We start from the raw sequence: 21,529 nt of genomic DNA on the forward strand, positions 1-21,529 counted from the left end.
AGAAAACTTGCTGAGTTTTTCAACCATGCCAGCTACAGGCCATAAAGCAAGCACTATTGTAGATGTTGTACAGCAGCCTTATTTAGGCATACGATACTTCAAGACTTGATTTAGCCTTCCACTCCCTCCTGGCTGTGAAATAGAGTAGTACTGGCAAGTAATAAAAGGATTAATTAAGTGGCTTGAATTTCAAGCACAGTTCTTCTTTAAAATGACTGAGATACGTGAGCTGTTTATTTTCCACAAGGAATCTTAACACAGGGCTTCAGCTTTTCCCCTTAAGTGCGCGCAAGAGTTCTAGTGCTCTGCAAGTGGTGTGCTTGACAGTTCTCAACAGCTAACATTCTCTGCTCTTATTTTTAAGGCTATTAGGATGAGATGCATTTCACCACTGTCAGACTGACAAAAATTTTGAGAGTATGGAGCCTCTTAAAGTGTGAGGATGCAACAGATGCATGATGTAACACTGAACTTAGGTATAGACTACAGACTCGTACTGGCTGCTGTTCTTAATTACCTCAAACCTCATTTGACTTTTTACACTCAAATACTGGTAAGGACCCCAATGAGGTACAGTGTTTATAGATGATGCTTTCAGAAGTTACCTGTTCCCTGCAACAAGCTTACGGTCACTCACCTCTTGTACCCAGCTCAGGTAGCAGGGGCCGCTGCGTTAGGTGATGCCAGGGCTGCCCCGCGCTGGCCCCAAGGGCCCCACCACAGGGCACCAAGATGGCAGCGGCTGGGGAAGGGAGGGCAAACACCGCACAGCAGGGGCAGTGAGGGGAGCAGTGTGAGGAGCAGTCCTATGGACACCTCAGGGAAAGGAGGTGCCCAGGCTCTAGAGCAGATGGAGGTGCCCTGAAGGAACTGCCCTCAATGGAGAGGAACCTATGCTGGAGCAATTTTTCATCAAGGTCCATAACCTCTGGAACAGCTCCTGGACAGCTGTTAACCATGGGAGGGATCTTAGAGCAGGGAAGAAGGGTACAAAAGGGGGAGTAACAGAAGAATAAATGTTAGGAACTGACCCAAGGAAGAGATGCCATTCAAAGGGACCTGGACAGGCTGAAGAAGTGTGCCCATGTGAACCTAATGAGGTTGAACAAGTCCAAGTGCAAGGTGCTGCAGCTGGGTCAGGGCAATCCCAGACATGAGCACAGACTGGGAGAACTCACTGAGGGCAGCTTGGTGGAGAAGGACTTGGGGGCTCTGGTGGACAGAAAGCTCAACATGAGCAAGCAGTGCGTGCTTGCAGCCCAGAAGGGCAACTGCATCCTGGGCTGCATCAACAGAGGAGAGGCCACGAGGTCAAGGGAGGTGATTGTCCGCCTCTGCTCTGCCCTTGTGAGGCTCCACTTGGAGTACTGTGTCCAGGTCTGGAGCCCTCAGCACAAGAAGGATGTGGAGCTGTTAGAACAGGTCCAGAGGAGGGCCACAAAGATGATCAGAGGGCTGGAGCACCTCTCCTGTGAAGAAAGGCTGAGAGCTGGGGCTGTTCAGCCTGGAGAAGAGAAGGTTCTGGAGAAGCCTCATTGCAACCTTTCAGTAGTCAAAAGGGTCTTATAAAAAAAGATGGAGAAGGACTCTTTACTGTGGTAGATAATGAGAGGTCAAGGGGGAATGGTCTTAAACTAAAAAAGGGTAGATTTAGATTAGATACAAAGAGGAAATTCTTTACCATGAGGGTAGTGAGGCACTGGCACAGGCTGCCCAGAGAAGCTGTGGATGCCCCATCCCTGGGGGTGTCAAGGCCAGGCTGAATGGGGCCTTGACCAACCTGATCCACTGGGTGGCATCCCTGCCTATGGCACGGGGGTTGAAACTAGACGAGCTTTAACATCCCTTCCACCCCAAGCCATTCTATGATTCTATGACCTCAGCCTCCCATCCTCATCCTCTCCACTGAGGGTAGGCAGAAGAGGTGGGAATGATGTGAAGTTGAGCCCAGGAAGAAGAGAGATAGGGTAGGGGAAAGGTGTTTTAGTTTGTTTTTCACCAGCCCCCGCATCACATAATTCCCACGACTGTAACTGTCAGTGATGTCCCCACAAGCTTTTTATCTTTTCTCCCCCTATCTTGTGGAGGAAGGGGGAAGGAGAGAGCAACTGGGTGGGTGGCTAGCAGCCAGCCAAGGTCACCCCACCGCACCCACACACTTTCACCCCAACGCAGCACATCCCTGCACATTCACATACTGGGAGTAAACATGTTATACAAAGTCCAAATAAAACGAGAGTTAACATTTTAACAGTAAGTACATTTATTGAAGTGTTCAAAGTTCTTCACCCTAGTGGACAGTTCATAACTTAAAGGGACCAAAACATCATGACAGGCCCCACCCGGAATCTTACAAAACTCTCAATCACGTAACTTAAAAAGCACAGTTAAATTGTTCAGTCATTTTGGTCTTCATCCCAGTCTTTCTTTCCTGATGGAGGTTTAGGGCCACCTGCCGGTTTTGCCATAATGATCTTGAAGGTGATAGGGAAGCAGAAAAAGATATGGTCAGAATCACTCTTCCCCCAACATCTTATTATAGTCATACGATGCTGACTGACAACATTCACTAAAATCATGCAGGTTCCCTGCTCTGAACCTAAACCAGTGATTATTATTATACGTCTGGTTAATTCATAAGTCCTTTTTTTTCCCCTTGAAAATGGCAGAAACTGAGCCCTGATATACAAAGGACTTTACCTCACTTTGCATGCAAATTATGACTTCAGTTAGTCTAAGAAAAAGTGAGTGCTTAAATAAACTAGCCAGTGACTGCTGCACAGGATGCATACAACAGAAAGCAGAATTATCAGAGCTGTTGTTCTGCACTCCAGCCTAGACATCACACATTTAAGGCACAAGGTCCACTAATCCTACCTTGTTAGAGGCTCATTTCTGCACTTGTTATAGTGACAAAGTAAAACTAAAACCGAACTCTTGAGTACAATGAAACAAACTGCAATGAAAGTTTGGTTTTAGGAGTAAGATTAACTTGCAGTGGCACCAGTAAGAAATGCAGCAATCAGCACAAGACCAGCAGTGTTATGTGCCCTCAAGAAAAACGCAGATCTGCCACACGTGATTGTCATGCATGCACTCACACACTGATACTTCGCTGCTATAGAATCAGCTTACTGCATACTACTTTTCAGGCTCATCTTTCCAGTCATCCTTATCCCAATGTCCTTGTTGTTTAGGAGCTTTTGGACCGCCTGCTGTTTTTGCCATAATAATCTACAGAAATTTTACATGCAAATACACTTTTGCTGGAATTCCACAAAATATATAAAAAGATTTTTGCCATTAAGATTATAACCCCCATTTTACTTAAGTGGGATTTTCCATGTTAAAAATAAACCAACATACATGAGAAGGTTTTGTTGTGATAAACCTTGCTCCTACAGGAAGTTCTTTTATTGGCATGGGTATCAATTATCCTTGTCAAATCTTAAAAAATGAACACTGTAACACTTGTATGGAAGCAGCAATATCACAACTCATATTCCAAAATATGAGCTCCAAAAAAAAACCTAAATTCCTGATCTTCTTAGTTCTAAGCTAACATTCCAACATCAATTTTTATGCTTTGTATTCCCAGACCATCCGCATACTTCGCATTAGTGTTCTAAACCTTGAGTTAAAGCAGAGGTTTCAGTTTTTCACCCAAATTATTTCTATGCTTACCTGATCGACCCGTAGGACGGTTACTGCTGCATTTGTAGCCAGCTTGATACCCCAGGATTTTCCAAGGTATGTGTCTAATATACCAGCTTCCAACATATCCTTCACAGCAGCAGCTTCAGCCTATCAGGCAGGAGGAATTTATTTAAGTTTTCTCAGGCTTCTACCTAACAAGTTATTAGGTTTTTAAGCTTACAACAAAGTACCACTTTTCTGATCTTGTTTTCTCTCTTTACAAGATTTTCATTTCTAATCCATTAGCAGGAAGTCAAAATAAGTAATCACTGAAGATTTGTTCTGTAACATACTAGTTCAGTACCTCTCTCCACCTGCTACATAAAGCTGCTATACTATATTCGCTTTAACTGCCTGCTGATGAAAAAAACTTCAGTATTAGAATTCTAATAGAAGTATTCTTCTAGCCCTGTGAAACACAGAGCTTCGATGATTTGCATTTATCTATAAGTACTGCAATAGAAGTACTTTTAAATATAACCCTGCTGAGCAGCAAGTAATGTGAGGAACTTCTTACCTCAATATCAAAGCCAACATTTTTGTTGCCTTCCTGATGCACAGCATAAAGTTTGGAAATGACTTCGTTAGCCTTTATGCCAGAGTTTTCTGCCAGTGCCCGAGGAATGGCTTCAAATGCTTCTGCAAACTTCTTGATGGCGTACTGGTCAAGTCCAGGACAAGTCTAAAGCGAAGTTGAAAACCACATAAGCATTTGAAAGAAACAGTAAGATAGGAAGGTACTTTTTTCACATTTTACTATTGATTTATATGCACTAATATACATACATATCTTTGTATAAAAGTGCGTGTATCTATATAAATTAAAATATATGTAATTACATTATATATAAAGTAAAAAAAAATTGCTGTACCTCTCCATAAGATGTGATCTGCTTGGCTAATTCAATCTCTGTGGCACCGCCTCCAGGAACGAGACGTTTATCCTGCAAGCAAGCAAACCACACCAAAATGAACCTTTGCTTAAAATACCACGTTCATTTTTTACTTTTTAGAAGACTTTATCAGTTTAACAGAATTTATTTATTCCTTACAAATGTCTCTGAAAAAAATTAGCTTCTTTTGTAAAAAGAAAATCAAAAATCAAAAAAAACAATGCAGATACTTTCTATTTATAGAAGTCACTTCTATTACTCATAAGCCAAGAGTTGAATTATTTTTTATTTTTTATTTTTTGAACCTTTTCTATTAACTGCTAAGTAGTTTGGAGACAACATGAATGAAACTAATCTACTCTAAGTTTAATGTATCAGCAGGTATCACAAGGGGAGTATTTTTGCTTTAAAAACAATTAAGAACTTTGCATATCCTTCGGCAAACCAGTGTTCGCTTAAGAACACCCAGTCTTTTTAACAGACACACAAAGTATATCTTCAGACAACTTCAGGAGACGAACATAAATGCACAATTTATGGGTGTTTCTGTACTCTGTATCAATGTGCATCTGTTGATGCATACAGATACAAACAGTGGCAAGAGTTTTACTTTTCTTTTTTGCATGCCAGGTTCCAAGTAAATATTCAAACATTTCCTTTCTCCCTCAAAAACAAAACAACAACAAAAAAAACACAGAAAAGCTGATCACAAAAAAAAATGAATTAAGTTTCTCTATTTATGAAATATATCTGTGGTATGTGGAGAAAGCATCTTGTCACTAATAAACCAGAAAATATTGTTTGCAACCAGTCACTTCCTCTTGATTCCCAGAGAAAAACAAGCCATCTAGCTTTTCTTCCGTGCCTGGTTTTCAAGGAATGTTGAAACAAAAGGCTTACAAAGAGGTCAAAGAGCTGACCGCCATTAGAAAGCAGTACAAACTAATCTATCTTCAAGGACTTGCCTCATTCCTGAAAAACTGAATTCAGTGCATGTTGAGCACTGTACGTACACTGTGCTCACAAGGACATCTGCAGCCATTTCCCTACACAGCTTCTCCTACATATCAGGAACTCTCCAAAACTGGCAATGTAAGCACCTGTTACAGCCCTACAGCAAATGAGCCCAAAGCAAGCAGGGATCTTTCCTCTAACTGGTCCATATCTCAGTTTTGGTAACTGAAACGTTCTGGTTACTTACCCTTGTAAGTACTTTAAAAGTATTTACACCATCATCCACTGCTCTCTCTATATCATCCATCAGATTGTCTGTCGATCCACGAATGAGTATAGTAGAAATAGCACCATCCTCCTTTTCTGTTAAAGAGGCAGATGCTCATTACTGAATTAAGTTTTTGGATGTAAAAATGTGTGTTTCATACTTGCAGAACAGTGGCATTAGGATTTCTATAGAACATACATACGTACCATGCTTAAATACAACAACTTGAGTATCTCCAACCTCTGATAAATATACACTGTCGCAGTGACCCATTTCTTCTAGAGTTGGGGGAGTCTGAAAAGAAAAAGAAAGGTCAAGAGATGAACCTGCTCATCAGTTCCCTCCCACCTGCTCCTCATTTGAGGACTCCGTACCAGTCTGGGTAGGGCTGTTGCACCAACAGTTTTGCAGAGTCTTCTCAGATCCCACTTTGAGTTCAACCTTTAAAAAACAGAAACAGTTTTTCTATTCACAGGTCTCCAGAACAAATGTTAGTATACACAAGTAAGCATTCTCTCCTTAACTTAGCAAGCATTTTGTAACTAAAGACATCCATCAAAATTTACTGCATCAAATTAAAAAGACTCTATACAATGATTTCTGTAATAATTTTAAAACAAGCAGTCCAAATACATGGAAATTACCAAAGCTATTCAAATATGCCTTATTTATACACAAAAAGATTGAAGGCCCACAGAAGTGACTGAAGAGTATTAAGAATTAGTTATTCCATCCATCAATGTAATGGTGATAAGTAGGGAAAACAGGCACCTCACCATTGCTAAAGTATCACATGACAACTGCGACCAGGGAGTACCCCTTATGGTATAATGAATCTTTGTGGCCACATAATCAACAAATTTTGACACAGTTCATTTCAGTTAAGCTGTAAAGACCCTTATGCCAAAGTAACAGTATCATATACACAAATTACTCCCCAGTTAGTTTCCATATAGAGGTGAAATACTATCAAGAAACATAAGCTATGAAACCACCACTTTGCAGCTCAGGTTTTGATCTACTAGAAAGCCAGTCTGCAATACTCTGTATTATAAGTCATTTGAGAGGCAAGAAACAATACACCAATTTCATAAACCTGGTAGACCAAATGTTTTATGCTCTTCCAGTACTTACCTGACTAACATAAGATTGTATTTGTTGGCATAATGAAGTGCCATGTCTGCCACTTTGCCACCCGTTACTACTACATTTGCACCACTGTCAGCTATAGCTTTGACTTGCAAATCCATCAGATTCTCTTCTCCCTTACTGAAGTTCATCAGCTCTTCAGCATTCTTTATAAGTACGGTGCCCTAGTAAAACACATACATTTATCAGTTCGGTGTTAGCTACTTGCCTAAAAGTTTTTGACAATCCGTTTTATCTCACAACCTATCTGTAAACCTCAAGTCATCCTATTTGATCACACCACCACCCTTCTCAGGCAATGTCAGTAAAACAAGTTAAAAAAACAAAACCAAATAAAAAAAAAAAACAGGCAATTCTAGCATTTCTAGAGAATCATAAGATACAGACATTGTAGCACATAGCTGGTCTTAAAAAAAAGTAAAAATAAAAATCACACCCACACCTCCAAAAACCCCATAAAGCAAAATTAGCTTCAGAAGTTTTCTATGAACTTTTTTAAACTAATGAACTCAATCTTATCAAATATATCTTAATCACCAAGTGTCAAAAATATTTATAGTTAAAGCTAAAAATGAGAGATTAAGAACCACATATAAGCACATATAGATACATAATTTATTTTAAGCTCCTACATACCTTAGTTTCAGTTATCATACCATCAAAAGGGCAGGAATACACAGCTATTTTTGCATCTTTGACAGAAGTAACATCTCCTTCAGTTTCTTTTTTAAAAACCATGCCATGCAGCACTGATGAAGCAGAGATACCAGCACCCTGGCAGAAAAGAAGATGGAATGGGTGGAAGTCGTATTACTGACCATTTACTGCCAGAAAGCTGCAGTACCCTTTACAAAAAGCAGTCCCTACATCCATCTGAGCCTGGCAACCTTCATTGTCACACCAACAAAAGTCTTAAGCTGATTTAGCAACAAACATTATCTTACAGGTTCCCATCTTAAGATCAGTTGGTGGTCAAAAGTAAGGTATGTGACGTATGAAAAGGTATGAAAAGGCACTTTCAAAAGTTTAAAGATCTAAAAATTAAACTCCTTTCATTAAACTTTTTAGAAAACAGTAAAGCTAGCTATGCCCAACTTACCACAATCTTGCACACTCTGATATTATCAACGTTGAAATGACCAGAATCAGGAAGAATAGAGACTGTTTGGGAGGAAAATAAAACAATGTATTTTTGTTGCTTAATGAATAAAGTAAAAACTATGACACCATAAATACTGCCTGGAGTTTTTTTTAAGTGCTAGAATTTTACAGTTTGACTGCCCACTTAGTTTAAGGTAATAATAATCTGCTGATAACTTGCACCAAGTAAGTTTCCTTTTCTCTCTAATTTACCGTTTTAAATTGTTTTTAAAATGTAATAAACAGAAAGCAACATTAATATGTCAGGCCTGAATAAAGTTCAAACATCCATTTACACATTCATATTTCAAGAGTGAAGCTTGACCCATAGTATTTCAGAAAGCACTTAAACCAAATGTTAAAGTTTTTTCTTTACAGGGAGAAACCAACAGCTCAATACAACTGCAATCTTGCCTTCACTGTTCTGTAGCTGAGACTAGCAACGACTTTTCTGAAGTGTAACAATCCTCTTAATGACAAAAAAAGTACAGTTTTCTGCTTGAAAGATAAAAGTAGTAACCTATTTCTATAAACATTTAGTAGAAAGCACAGACTTTTTCTCAGCTACGTCAGTGAAGAGTTCGACATGAGAAAGAAGGCTATACTATTTCAGAGGCTAATCTATTCCACCAATTTAACCTGATAAACTAACCATGCCTTTTTTTTTTTGTATGAAGATGTTAATCATAAGCAAACCCACTCAGTTTCTTAGACGCATGCACAGAAGTGTTCTTATCCACTTACCGCAGGCCTGAGCAATGAGCTTCGACAAGAAACTTTCGTTGCCATACTGTTTGCTCATTACTGAAGTATGCAACAAAGATGCCACTTCTTCAACATCTCTAAGGTTCTTTGCAGAACAGCACACCAAGTCCGGAAGAATTTCCAGGGCTTTTTTGCAAGCTTTTTCATATCCTTCAATCACCTGTGCAGCAAATAACAGACTTACTATTTTACCTAGGTATGCATTCAAACTGCTTCTACCTCCATTTAAAAGGGACATAAAACATAAACAAATGAAAAAGCTTGCAAGGGAAGCAAGCAATCACAAGCAGCAAAGCATATATTGTTCTTCTTTGTACACCTCTGACTAAAAATTAATTTGGAAGGAAGCAGACTATTCACAGTTCTACGACCCATGAACACTGACTAATAGCAATCTGAACTCAAGCTCCATGAACTGCAATAACAGAATTTACTTCTGAGACTGATAATCCCATCCTCAGAAGGTCTTCAGCTAACTCCAGAAGGACCCCAGCAAAAACAAGGACAAAGTTGGTTCCATCTCCAACTTCTTGCTCTTGCATATGGGAAGCCATCACAAGCATTTTTGCAGCCGGATGCTGGACCTGTAGAAAAAAAGTTGCACATCTTAGTCACTAACATCCCACCTAGACTGCAGCTCCAGGTTTTCCTGTGCATCCAGTATAAGCGCTCTTACTCCAAGCTCTATCTAAAGATACACTGTATGCACAAAGTATGAAAAAGAAAGCAGTACAATTAATTTAATTAGGTAATTTCTGTAATAAGCACGACTATAAATATCTATGGAAAAAAATCACAAAGAACTGAACAGCTCCCCTACAACATAAATCAGACATCTTTCTCACTGGTTCTGTGCTACTTTTACAGCATGCAAAGGTTTCACTATCACATTCTGCAACATGAGAGAAGCCTGAAATTAAGCCTTCCAGCTGTGTTTTTAACACAGCAGCTATTTCATTCACTCACCTCCAGCTCTCTCAAGATAGTAGCAGCATCATTTGTAACAAAAAGCTTCTCCAGATGATTGATAACCATTTTGTTCATTCCTAAGGGTGGGGGGGGGGGGAAATAAAATTATTTATTAGGCAAGGGTTGCTTTGCACAGAAATACTGTTTCCATAGCTTTTGGATTTATCTCACACATCAAAACGTTACCGCTGCTTACAACTTAAGAATCTAAAATATTTTTGTGAAATAACACTTAGAAGTGTGTTCCATTAAGGAGAACACATTCATTTCTGAATAAGCAGTTTTCTCTTCATAAATATTGATACATAATTTAATTAATCAATCTTGGAGAACGCAATTTGTCTTGGTGTATCTGTCAGGACGTAGTATGGTTACACTTATTATGACCACCTACCAAGTTACTGTCTTTCCTTTAACTTTTGTAGGTCTTCCATTTAGCAGTAAGACAGCAAAGAGGACACAGTAACTGTCTCCAGGCAGATACAAAAACCTGGCAAAAGCAGGTATTTTGTGTATAACTTAAGAACTAACCCAACAAAATCCTGTGAACGTTATAGCTGCAATTACTGTATCAGGAAGTCTGTAGCAAGTCCAATGTGTCTCCTCAAGAAAGAAACGGATGATTCTTGGTCAAGGCCTTTAAACATACCATTTTGATCAACATCACTACAACAGTTTTAGAATTTACTTACCATTTGGTCCATAAGCTGTACGGGTGGTTTGAGCAAGTTCTTTGCATGCTTGGATATTCCTATAGACAGCTTCTTCTAGTCCTGAATAATGCTAAAAAAAAAATTAAAAAACGTTCTGATCAGAATTAGGCTTTCTAACACAAGAGATGATGAACTACTCACTTCTCAGCAAAGAAGCAGTAATCTAACAAGTTCACTGAAGTTCCTGATAGATTTAGTGCTGGTATTTCAAAAAAAAAAAAGTTTAAAAGGAAACTAAACTTTAACCAAAGACAAGACAAGAACTAGCATGTCCTCCTACTGAACTAGTCAGCTCAACAAGCACAATAAGCTTCTGAACAGAACATTTTAGAAGAGACTCAGTTTTTAACAGTTTGCACCTCTTAACTGCTCTAAAACATATTAGTGGCATACCAAAGGTAGATAAAGAATAACCAATATTAACTTGGTGATGGAGGGGGAGGATGAGGGTTTTTCATGTGCTTCTTTACTCACAAGTCTGTATTCCACCAAATCATTTAACTTGGTTCTACATTCAAACACGTGGTTTGAAAATTCAGAAGCACAATGATTCAGAAAAGATTTGCGTTTGAGAAGCTAATCAGCCAGCTTCCATTTGTAAGAACAGAACCCCCAAAAGGGCCTTACTTAAAAAACAGGTACACCATATTCATACCCTATGATAGGAAAGAGAAAGATGTTCTCTAACAATACTTACTCTCTAAATGCAAAACAAGCATCTCAGACCACCAGCTGCCTTCCTGTTTGGGAGAATGTAGCCCTGGACATTCTGGCCTTGCCTTTGACTTGATTCTTTTAGATAATCAGCATTTGTGCCATTCTGCTTCCCTACTCTCTCCCCACACTTGAAATAGGCCATTCCTTGTAGACAAGGAAGATTTTGAAAGGAGCAAAGGGAGCCAAGGTGCTTAACTTCACTTTCCATCAAGCAGCAGCTACCAAATTTTCCTCCCGTTTTCCCTCACAAAAAAAAAGATAACCTAATTCCTTTCTGCTCCCTCTTTTGCAGAAAGCATCTCCTCAATCGGGCACAGTCCTTGACTACTATCAGGACCTACGTTATATTAATGCTATATATGGTAAAGCATCATGTTGCTTTACAGCACTGACAAGGATATTTTTCTACAGGCCCAATAACAAAAAATACTCAAAAAATACACATAATAGTACTGCAGGGTCCAGTTTAAGTTCGCTGACCACCACCTACAGAACCTCCCCAGCCAAAATGCCTTCCTGAACCCATTTCCAGACACTTGGATTGGAAATTAGGAGACATTTCTCCTCAGAAGGAGCAGCCAGGCATTGGGACGGGTTGCCCGGGGAGGTGGTGGAATCACCGCCCCGGGGGTGTTCCAGGAGAGGCTGGACGCGGTGTTGGGGACAGGGTTTAACGGGGTTTAGCGGGACTCCCGACCCGCCATGCCGCCGCTCCGCCCCGCCCTTCCAGAACCTTCCCCGCGCCGCCACGCCGAGACGCCCCCCTCCCCCTTCCCCTCCCCCTCCCGCCCCCTCAGCCCCGGTGCCGCCGTTAACGGCCGGCAACGGCTCCCGCCCGGTGCCGCCGCTACCTTGGCGCCCTCTTTGAGCATCTGGGCGAAGCCCGGGGCCTTGGGGACGTGCAGCGCCATGGCCGCTCCGATCAGGACGGAAACCGCCGCAACGCGCACGACGGGAGCGGGGCCAGGCGCATGCGCGGTGGGAGGCGGGGAGGGGCCGGGCGGGCTCAGCCCCAGTCATGGCGGCGGTGGCGGTGCTGTGAGGGGAGGGAGCAGTGGGACTTGGAAGGGGCTGGCGTGTCCTCCATGGGTTGCCTTTATAAATTAAACCAACCACAGCTGATTCATCTCACTTTTACAATATTTGAAGTCTGTGTTGCGTTCGTAAAGAGGAAAAGAGCCCTATTCGTATTTTTATTAAATACAGTGGAGAGTGTATCCTGGTTCATTGCACTATTTCCAGTTCACCCGTTTGCAGAGGTGTGGTGGTTTTACACAGGTGGGCAGCCGAGATCCACCAGAACCACTCTCTCACTCCCCCTCCTCAAATGGAAAGGGGAAGAAAATGCAGCGAAGGACTGGGAGATCACTCAACAATTATTGTCATGGGCAAAACAGACTCAGCATAGAGAGATTTGTAAAATTTATTGCCTATTGCTAACAAGATACAGAAGTGAGAAACAAGGAAAGCAAACTAAAGACACCCCAGCAGTGCAGGGGAACGGGGAATGGGGGCTGCAGTCAGTCCCTGACACTTCATCTCCACCGGTCCTTCACGGTCACTCTCTGCCCACTCCACGTGGGGTCCCTCCCACAGGATGCTGTCCTTCCCGAACTGAGCCTGTGGGGGCTGCCCACAGGCAGCAGCTCTTCAAGCACTGGTCCAGATATGGATCTGTACCACGGGGTCCATCCCTCAGGAGCAAACTGCTCCAACCTGGATCCCCCACGGGCGGCAGCTCCCCCCAGACCCCCTGCTCCTGCGTGGGCTCCTCTCCACGGGCTGCAGCTCCGGCCCGGGGCCTGCTCCTGCGGGGGCTCTCCATGGGCCACAGCCTCCTCCAGGCCACATCCACCTGCTCCACCGGGGGCTCCTCCACGGGCTGCAGCGTGGAGATCTGCTCCATGTGGGACCCATGGGCTGCAGGGGGACAGCCTGCTCCACCAGGGGCCTGTCCACAGGCCACAGGGGAACTTCTGCTGCATGCCTGGAGCACCTCCTGCCCTCCTTCTGCTCTGACCTTGAGGGCTGCACGGCTGCTTCTCACTCCTCTCTTCCCCAGTTGCTGTTGTGCAGATTTTTTGTTCCCCTTTCTTAAATCTGCTCTCACAGAGGCGCAGACAATATCGCCTACTGGCTCAGCTCTGGCCAGCAGCGGGTCCCTTTGGAGCTGACTGAAACTGGTCCTTATCTAACATGGGGCCGCTGCTCGATTCTTCTCATAGAAGCCACCCTGGCAGCCCCCACCACCACCACCAAACCTTGCCACATAAACCCACTACACAAGGGTGCTTCATGGCAGTGGATTTTCCCAGGGAATGTTGTCCATGTTGTAAAGTGATGTGCAGTACTGGAGTGGTGGGTCCTTTAGAATCTTTCACTGTTGAGATCAGCATACAACCTCCCAGGCATTTCACTGAGCACGTTTAGTGAGGCACATCCCATCATTGCCACTGAGGGCAAAAATTGGTCATACAGCTTTGCTGACTCCAGTCTTGTATTTGGCTTGGTACACATCTGACTTGTTCAAAAGAAAGGGAAATGTACTGATAGGAAGGGTGTGTACAGTCAAGTCCTCATTATCCAGGGTAATCCCAGGTAGCGTGTGTGCTAGAGGACACACTCAGGAGTACTATGGAAGCTCACCTTGACATCTCTACAAGTAGCTGGTGTCCAGACAAGAGACAGCGGAGCTGCTTCTGTATGGAGCTGCTTTAGGTTTGGTAAGTTTTATTAAGTTTGTGCCACACAAAATCAAATGTGCTTTTTCAAGCTGAGAACTTCAAGGCCTTAGATTTAATAACTGCTGCCTTTAGGCCACACAATATATGAGCCTGTAACCCAGCAGAGACAGAGCTGTGTCACCTCTGCAGCACAGACAGACCATCTGCAGGTTAATGACATCACTTGATACATGCTGTTTAAGCAACCTCAAGAGAACAAACTTCGTTTAGTTTCACCATCCTGTAATTCTTAAAACTTAGTCACTCTTAACTTGTAACACATCATGGCACAGTAAAAAAAAAAAAAAAAAAAAGTGGTGTTGGAAAGCAAAACTACATAAAGCACCCCATGAATCAGCTTCCAAAAATCTATATGCAGTTTTGCTAGAAGTACTTAAAGGCAGATGCCACTAGAAGCAGTAGAGGGGATCTATTCAGCCCTGACTGTTGTGAGCAAGGGATGTGGGCACTGCAAAAGAAAATGCTCAGATTTGGCAAAAGGGTCATCACCCCATTTATTGCTTTCTTCCCCTTTCCAGTGTATCTACACCACAGTGCAGCTAGGGAATAAGGAAATGAATGTATTCTTGTTCTGCAGCCAAGATACCAGGAATTGCACTTTATAAAGCAACTTCTGTAAGATATTCTTAGCCCTGGAGTTTAGAGGAGGCGCTTGCTACTAAGTCAATGCAGAAGACTTTTCATAGTTATGAGACTGAAGTCAGGGGCATTATTATCAATAGTTGTATGCATCTAGTTAGAGACATCCATTTTAGGGCACAGAATAAAGATGGTTCAAGTGGTTAGATGGCTGATCAGTAACGACAGGCTGCATTTCAGTTCTCTGCGACTAACACCCTGAATGACCTCAGACAAGTCTCTATTGATTCATCAGCACTTAAAATGTTGTCCTTTTTTAACATAAAGTTTACATTCTCCATGCCAGCATCTTAGTTTCATTTGCTTAAGTTTTTGACTGAAAGACATTTCATCACTGATTTGTAAGACAGTTGTTTGAGAACCAATTGGAAACTTATCAGGTGAGAAGAAAACTTTTGAAGGAAAGAAGAAAACTTTTAATTATGAGGAACGTATATAAAAGAGGAGGGGAATAGCAAGTAGAGGGAAAAATAAAATAAAAATCACTCCTGGAAAAGACCATACTGATATCAGACAAATAAATACAGTAGCAGCCCAGAAATCAAAAACATTTGAAAGTGAACGATAATCACAAGGGGAAGTCAGGAAACTTTTCTCACAAAGGAACTTGAACTCTGCCATGTGATAAGGAAAGGGTGTTGTCTTTCCAAATATATTAAAAAAATAAATAAAAGGCATTAAGTTCTATCTATTAAAATATTAGATAAGAATATAAATCATCAGTAAACTCTAAAAAAAAAATCAATCTTGTTTATGTTATCTTGAAAACAAGATTAAACAGAAGTTTATACACTAAAAAAAAAACAAACACATCTCTAACGCTAATTCAGAAAAGGAGTCTTAGAAAACTTCTAAACTGGAGAAAAGGTTTACAGGTTACTTAAGCAAGTAAAAATACTTGCTTAAAATACAAACTTTTTTTCATTCAGTGGAAAATTCTATATATAGAAATGAATTTTCTATTTTAATTCCTCCCTGTAATACTTCCTAAACTTTTCAAAACAAAACAAACAAACAAAAAAAAAATTAGGATTTCCTTTACTTTTCTTTTCCTATATACAATATATATGTGTCACTTCGTGATTTTTTCCTGAACTTACTGTAACAGCTTTAGCAGCATTAGCTATTATCCTAAACAACTCTGCTTAGAAACTTTTTTCTATTATTTACTGGTTTCTTTTTAAGTGTTCAGGAAAAATTTAGAAAGAATGCCTGCCAGCATAAAAGCAATTATTACTTTACAGGAAAAACACACTTTCCCCAGTGTACAAGATGACAGCTGCTGGTGAGCTGTGACACAAGTTATTAATGATCTTAGAACAGTTATGACTAATCTGTGCACACTCAAGGCGAATCTGGAACCATGTAGGAAAAGCAGCTTCTAAATATTCTCAGGCTCCTAAAGGTTATTTTATGAACACAGTTGTTTTTTTTTTGTTTTGAGTATAAGTGTACACAATAATAGATGCTTCCAGGAAAAAGCTTTGTCACAGCCTATTGACAGGAAAGGAAAGCCTATCTGGTAACAGAATTTCTACCTAGGCAACTTTTCAAATGCATGTAGTCTTGAGATGTAAGTTAGTGATTATTTTATTTTCTGCCTTTTTGTCTGAAAGTTGAGTAGGTTAAGAAAGACAGGACAGAGCTCTGAACTCTCTTTTCATTTCCCTGTTCTGTGTTCTCCCACAGTTTATTTGCTTCTCATGACAATCTAAGTCAAGGACAAATTTTCAAAGAAAGATCAAGCTGTGCATCACCCTTCTGCAACCAAACTTAAAATACTCATTCTTTACTACACACCAACTCTTTAACCTGCTTATACAGAATGTCTGTGTGGGAGTAGGCTATGAATATAGAAGGACTAATAGAAGTCGCTCTTCCTATTGTAGCAAGTCCTGTCGAAATCATTGTGGTAAGTTGGCTGATAATTTAATGCTGTTTAAGCGCTGTTAAAAATGCAATCTAACCTTGTTATTTACTGTAAAAGTATAAAATAAATCCTGAATTGCTGCTAAGTTACGTAAAATCAGTTCTGCAATAACTGCACTGGCGTGGCCTCCCCTCAAGTACTGTGTGCAATTTTGGGCACCACAATATAAGGACATAAAACTATTAGAGAACGTCTAAAGGAGGGCTACAAAGATGGTGAAGGGTCTGGAGGGCAAGACATATGAAGAGCAGCTGAGGTCCCTCGGCTTGCTCAGCCCTGAGCAGAGCAGGCTGAGGGGGGGCCTCATGGCAGCCTGCAGCTCCCTCACAAGGGGAGCGGAGGGGCAGGCGCTGAGCTCTGCTCTCTGGGGACAGCCACAGGACCCGAGATATTAGCAAAAAGTTCATCAGAGGACGTTCAGTTTTGGATGTAAGTGATCTGAGCAGGTGTGAGGCGAGGCAAGAGGGACTGGTGTGATGCAGCTGTGGGGCCCATGAGAGCACAGAGGACAAGTCACAGCAGGGGGGCTGTCATCAGGGACACCAGCTGGTAGCGTTGCCACACTGTGGCCTTGGCCACCTGTGAGTGTGGCACACAGTTCCTGCAGGCCATGATTCGAGTGATTTTCCTTGCGCTAGCTGTGCTGGGCATTGCCCAGAGGCCGTGGTTGGTGGCTGACCACATGGATGTGGATGTGCACGAGCACATGCAGCAGTGTGCAGAGCTGCTGAGACAGGACATGTCTCAGCTGCTGCACGAGGTGGAGGAGAGGAGCCAGGAGCAGAGCGGGGTGGCCCCAGGAGCCCTCTTCTTCACTGCCTTGCAGCAGTGGCAGCTCTGGGCTTTTGCTGGCCTCCTTGTCCTGCTCTTTGGGCTCTGCTGGTGGCTCAGGAAGAGGAGCCGTGAGCTGGGCAGCAGCAGCAAGCAGGGCAGCTCCACAAGTAAGGGGAAGCAGAAGGAGGAGGAAGAAGAGGTCAAAGAATGTAGTGACTGTGATGACACCTGTCATGTGGGCAGAGTTTGGGCTGATCGCCTCCAGTGGCCAGCACCATACATGGTTGACACATGTAAGGTGATGGAGAAGCTGGTGGATGAGCTTCTTGGTGCCTGCTGAGGGCTCTCCAGGAACACCTTCAAGCCACAGATGCAGCCAGCCATCGGCGTGGGCTGCCTCTACAAAGGTTGGAGTGCCTGGGAGGACAACATCCTCTGCCACCTGCTCATGCCCCTGAGGCCTCCCCCCGGGCACACCTTGCACCCGGAGCTGGGTGCCGCGGGGGAGACGCCAGCGAGGAACTCCTGCCTGCGCATGGAGCTGGAGTGCGCCTGCCCAAGGGAGCGGCTGGTGGGGGACATGCTGTACTTCCTCCACCACCCCGAGGACAAGCTGAGGAGAGGACAGAAGCCCAGCCTGCTACGCACCCTCTGCACCGGCTCCTACCTGGATGTGGAGGAAACCATCTGCTGGTTCCAGACCTCAGTGAAAGCAGCTAGGATCTTCTTCCACAGTCACGCCACTGCTGCCTGATGGTGCTGCCCTCCCACTGCTCCTGCAGGCTCAGGCTGATCAGTGCCTCCAAGAGCACTCCATCGAAATGATGCTTGGGGTGCAGCTAGATGGCTCGGGCACCTTCATGAGCATCGAGTAGGCTGCAGCCAGCTTCACGAGCAGCACGGCGCCACCAAAGAGTTGTTCTGCAGCAGAGATGCAATTTGTCAAGCACACGGCCAGGCATGCCCCCCACCACTGCTTCCACCTCAAATGTCTGCAGATCTGCACCTGTATTCTGGTGGCCAAAGGCTTTTCCCCCCCCATGCCTTGAAGACGGTTGGGATTCACCACCTGATGCGCAGAGCTCTGTCAAGCCTGGTGCAGGAGAGATTGCCCCTTGTGGCTGGTTGATCCTCCTGTGGCACCTCTGCTCTTGCCTGGAGAAGAACCACCTTGGCCACTTGCTCTTAGGCAGTGAAAGGGTGTCTGAGGAGATGGTCTTGTCCCCAGCCTTCTGATCAAATGGCCCACTCAACTTCTTCTAGCTCCTGGCTCCTGGAGCTGGGCTCACCAGAAGGTTCCTCCTCCTCCAATGACATTGGAAAAGGTCCTCTCACATAGAGCTGGGTTTGCAGGGCTCACAGCTGGTGGCAGATGATGACCTGCTACCAGAGGAAGAAGAGGGCAGGATAAGGGAGACAGAAAGGAGAGGGAAAGCCCTGTGCAGAAGCCTGCTGACAAGAGAGGCAACGTTCTCCTCAGGACAGTCTCCCCTGTGCAGAAGCTGGTGATGGCTGTGGTCTTATAGCCAGCATAGTCATCAGTTTTTACCCTGCCTTCCCCTCACACAGCCTGGCACGGCCTGAGTGGCCATTTTGCACAGGTTCAGACATTTCCCCTCGCAGCTGTGGCTGCGCAGGGACCAAGCGAGAGGTACTGCTGATAAGCCCTGGTGTGCTTGCCGAGGGCCAGGCAATCCTGTGCCCAAGGGGTACACCTTTGGGCACATCAGACATGCAGAAGACACTGCTCAACGAGCAGTGGCAGTTGCTCCCACACATTTTCTCCACAGCCAAACCACAGTTTGAGGAGCCTTACTCCATGCAGTGGAAGAAGATGGTGCATGCAGGTTTGCAACAGAGACAGCTGTTAGCACCGAGGCAGTGACCACTCAAACTCTTGGAGAGAGTCCATTCCCACCAGGAGCTTCAGCCTGTGCACAGATGCCGATAAATTGTTCATGTGAACTAACGCTTGAGTGTCCTTGAGTATCTGTGCAGGACTTTGTGGGCGCACATCAGCACAGAGTGCTGCATGCACTGCTGCCGCAGAACTGAGGAGCATTTTCCAGAAATAGAACAACAGACTGGTTGAGGTTCAAAGGGACCTTGTAGGCCACCTGGTCCAACCCCCCTGCTCAAGCAAGGCCACCTAGAGCAGGCTGCTCAAGCCCATGCCCAAGACCTGGAGAACACACGCCCATTGGTCTCACTTCAGTGCCTGGTAAAATTACAGAGAAGATTATTCTGGGAGTTACTAAAAAAAACACTTGAAAGACAATGCAGTCATTGGTCATAGCCAACAAAAATTCATGAGGGAAAAGTCCTGTTTATCTGAATTTCCTTTTTTTGACAAGGTCACCCACCTAGTTGACCAAGGGAAGCCAGTTGATGTAGTCTTTTTTGCATTCCAGCAATGCTTTCAATACTTTTTCTCACTGCAACCTTTTTGGACAAAATGCCCACCACACAGATAGACAAGTATATTATATGATGGGTGAACAACTGGCTGGTGTGACCTCATTTTCCTTCTCATCTTTTCTAGTTGATTTCATTTAGAAGAGTTTTTTTATTATTATTATTATTTGTTTGTTTGTTTTGTTTTAAACTCCTCATTAAGTTTAGCGTCATCCTAACAATCAGACAAGGTACAATTTTACGGAAAAAAATTAAAAGTAGGCTGAGATAAAAAAAAAGTCCCTAAACTCAATGATCTTCTCCTTCTACCTCCCTCCCCCGCAACATCAGCAATCGAAGATAAACTGTTCAGTAAAGACTTTCTCCATAAATACAACTGAGATTTAATCAACATAATTATCATTACTGGACTAAATACAAATTCAAGTATATAAGAATTCTCCAGATTCTTCTATTTCCTTTCTTAACTGACATTCCTGTCACCCCCTCTTAACAACTAACTCTTTTCAAGCCTGTGTAGATCTCATTCTGTTTGTCCGCTGTTCTCCCTGAACAGCGTTTTGTTCAAGCTCATGAAATCCAATTTCAGTTCTGCTAACGAGAACACGGAGAGCATCCTTCCCCTCTCATCCCCTGCCCCTATTCTGGAGAGGGTTGGAGATAAAATCATTCTAGTGTTATGTTATGGACTTCAAATAAAATGCAATACCTTCAGTGGCTTGCTTCCCTGGATCGCTGATACCCATTCCAAAGCAATTTCTGGAAGTCTTTACACATCTTCAGATTGTCAAGATCGTATTTTGTCATGAAACAATTTCCTAGTTGTGAAAGCCTTCTCTGTGTGGATCTATTACTAGAGTGCAAACCTGCGAAAGCTAATAAAAATAACGACATTTTCTAGGCTAACAAAGTGTTAATGAATCAGATTTATCTAAATGTGCATCTCTTAAAACTTCAGGAGGCATCAAGTTCTATTCCGATCTTACCTAATGCAATTTATATGAACTTTAGGTACGTTTCACATTGGAGAGAAGAAAAAACAACAGCGTAGCACTTACATTTTAAAGTTTAGCGGCAAAATCAATGTTTTAACTCTTACGAAAATAGTCAAAACTTTGAAATGGTGACTAGAAAATGGTGACCAATTTGGTAACACTTGAAAAGGATGCTCAGAAAACTGTAAGCACAGAACCGTGGAAAATCAAGTCTTTTAAGACTGCCAACCTTAGATGTCCATAAATGACTCAGCTCTACAAGTTAATCTTCAAAAGCTTGTACTTAGGTTGTATTTTATTCTCTACTCATTTAAATTGAAGCATTACCAAGTTTCAGTAGATAAAATTCAATTATTTTCCCATTCCTGCTACAAATAAATGTTATTACTTCCAAACGAGCCACAACAATATCAGTTCTTTTATAATGATGAACAAACCCCCCTGCCATGGGCAGAGACACCTCCCACCAGACCAGGTTGCTCAAAGCCCCTTCCAGCCTGGCCTTGAACACGTCCAGGGATGGGGCATCCACAGCTTCTCTGGGCAACCTGTTCCAGTGCCTCACCACCCTCATGGTAAGGAATTTCCTCCTTATATCTAATCTAATTCTACCCTCTTTTATTTTAAAACCGTTATTCCTTGTTCTGTCACTACACTCCCTGACAAAGAGTCCCTCCCCAGCTTTCCTGTAGGCCCCCTTCAGGTACTGGCAGGCCGCTGTAAGGTCTCCCTGGAGCCTTCTCTTCTCCAGGCTGAACAACGCCAACT

General features: G+C 43.0%; 1 protein-coding gene across 3 annotated transcripts; it reads right to left on the minus strand.

Annotated features, from left to right (window-relative positions):
• Nucleotides 1–2,251: 2,251 nt before the first annotated feature.
• CCT8 (chaperonin containing TCP1 subunit 8) lies at nt 2,252–12,276 on the minus strand. Of its 3 annotated transcripts, none has more exons than XM_040576572.1 (16): nt 12,116–12,276; nt 10,527–10,617; nt 9,832–9,911; nt 9,300–9,449; nt 8,845–9,025; nt 8,060–8,121; nt 7,597–7,734; nt 6,946–7,124; nt 6,186–6,252; nt 6,018–6,105; nt 5,791–5,906; nt 4,569–4,640; nt 4,214–4,378; nt 3,685–3,804; nt 3,136–3,234; nt 2,252–2,474 (listed from the first exon to the last, which is right to left on the minus strand). In XM_040576572.1, exons 1-15 carry the CDS (start codon nt 12,173–12,175, stop codon nt 3,142–3,144), a joined length of 1,662 nt encoding a protein of 553 aa, XP_040432506.1. In that variant the 5' UTR covers nt 12,176–12,276; the 3' UTR covers nt 2,252–2,474; nt 3,136–3,141. The 3 variants fall into 3 exon arrangements, with proteins under 3 accessions (XP_040432506.1, XP_040432497.1, XP_040432517.1); XM_040576563.1 differs by having other exon boundaries at nt 3,104–3,234; XM_040576583.1 differs by lacking the exon at nt 3,136–3,234.
• Nucleotides 12,277–21,529: the final 9,253 nt, after the last annotated feature.

This window comes from Cygnus olor, chromosome 1, assembly GCF_009769625.2.
Source record: "Cygnus olor isolate bCygOlo1 chromosome 1, bCygOlo1.pri.v2, whole genome shotgun sequence".
NCBI classification, from domain to species: Eukaryota; Metazoa; Chordata; class Aves; order Anseriformes; family Anatidae; genus Cygnus; species Cygnus olor.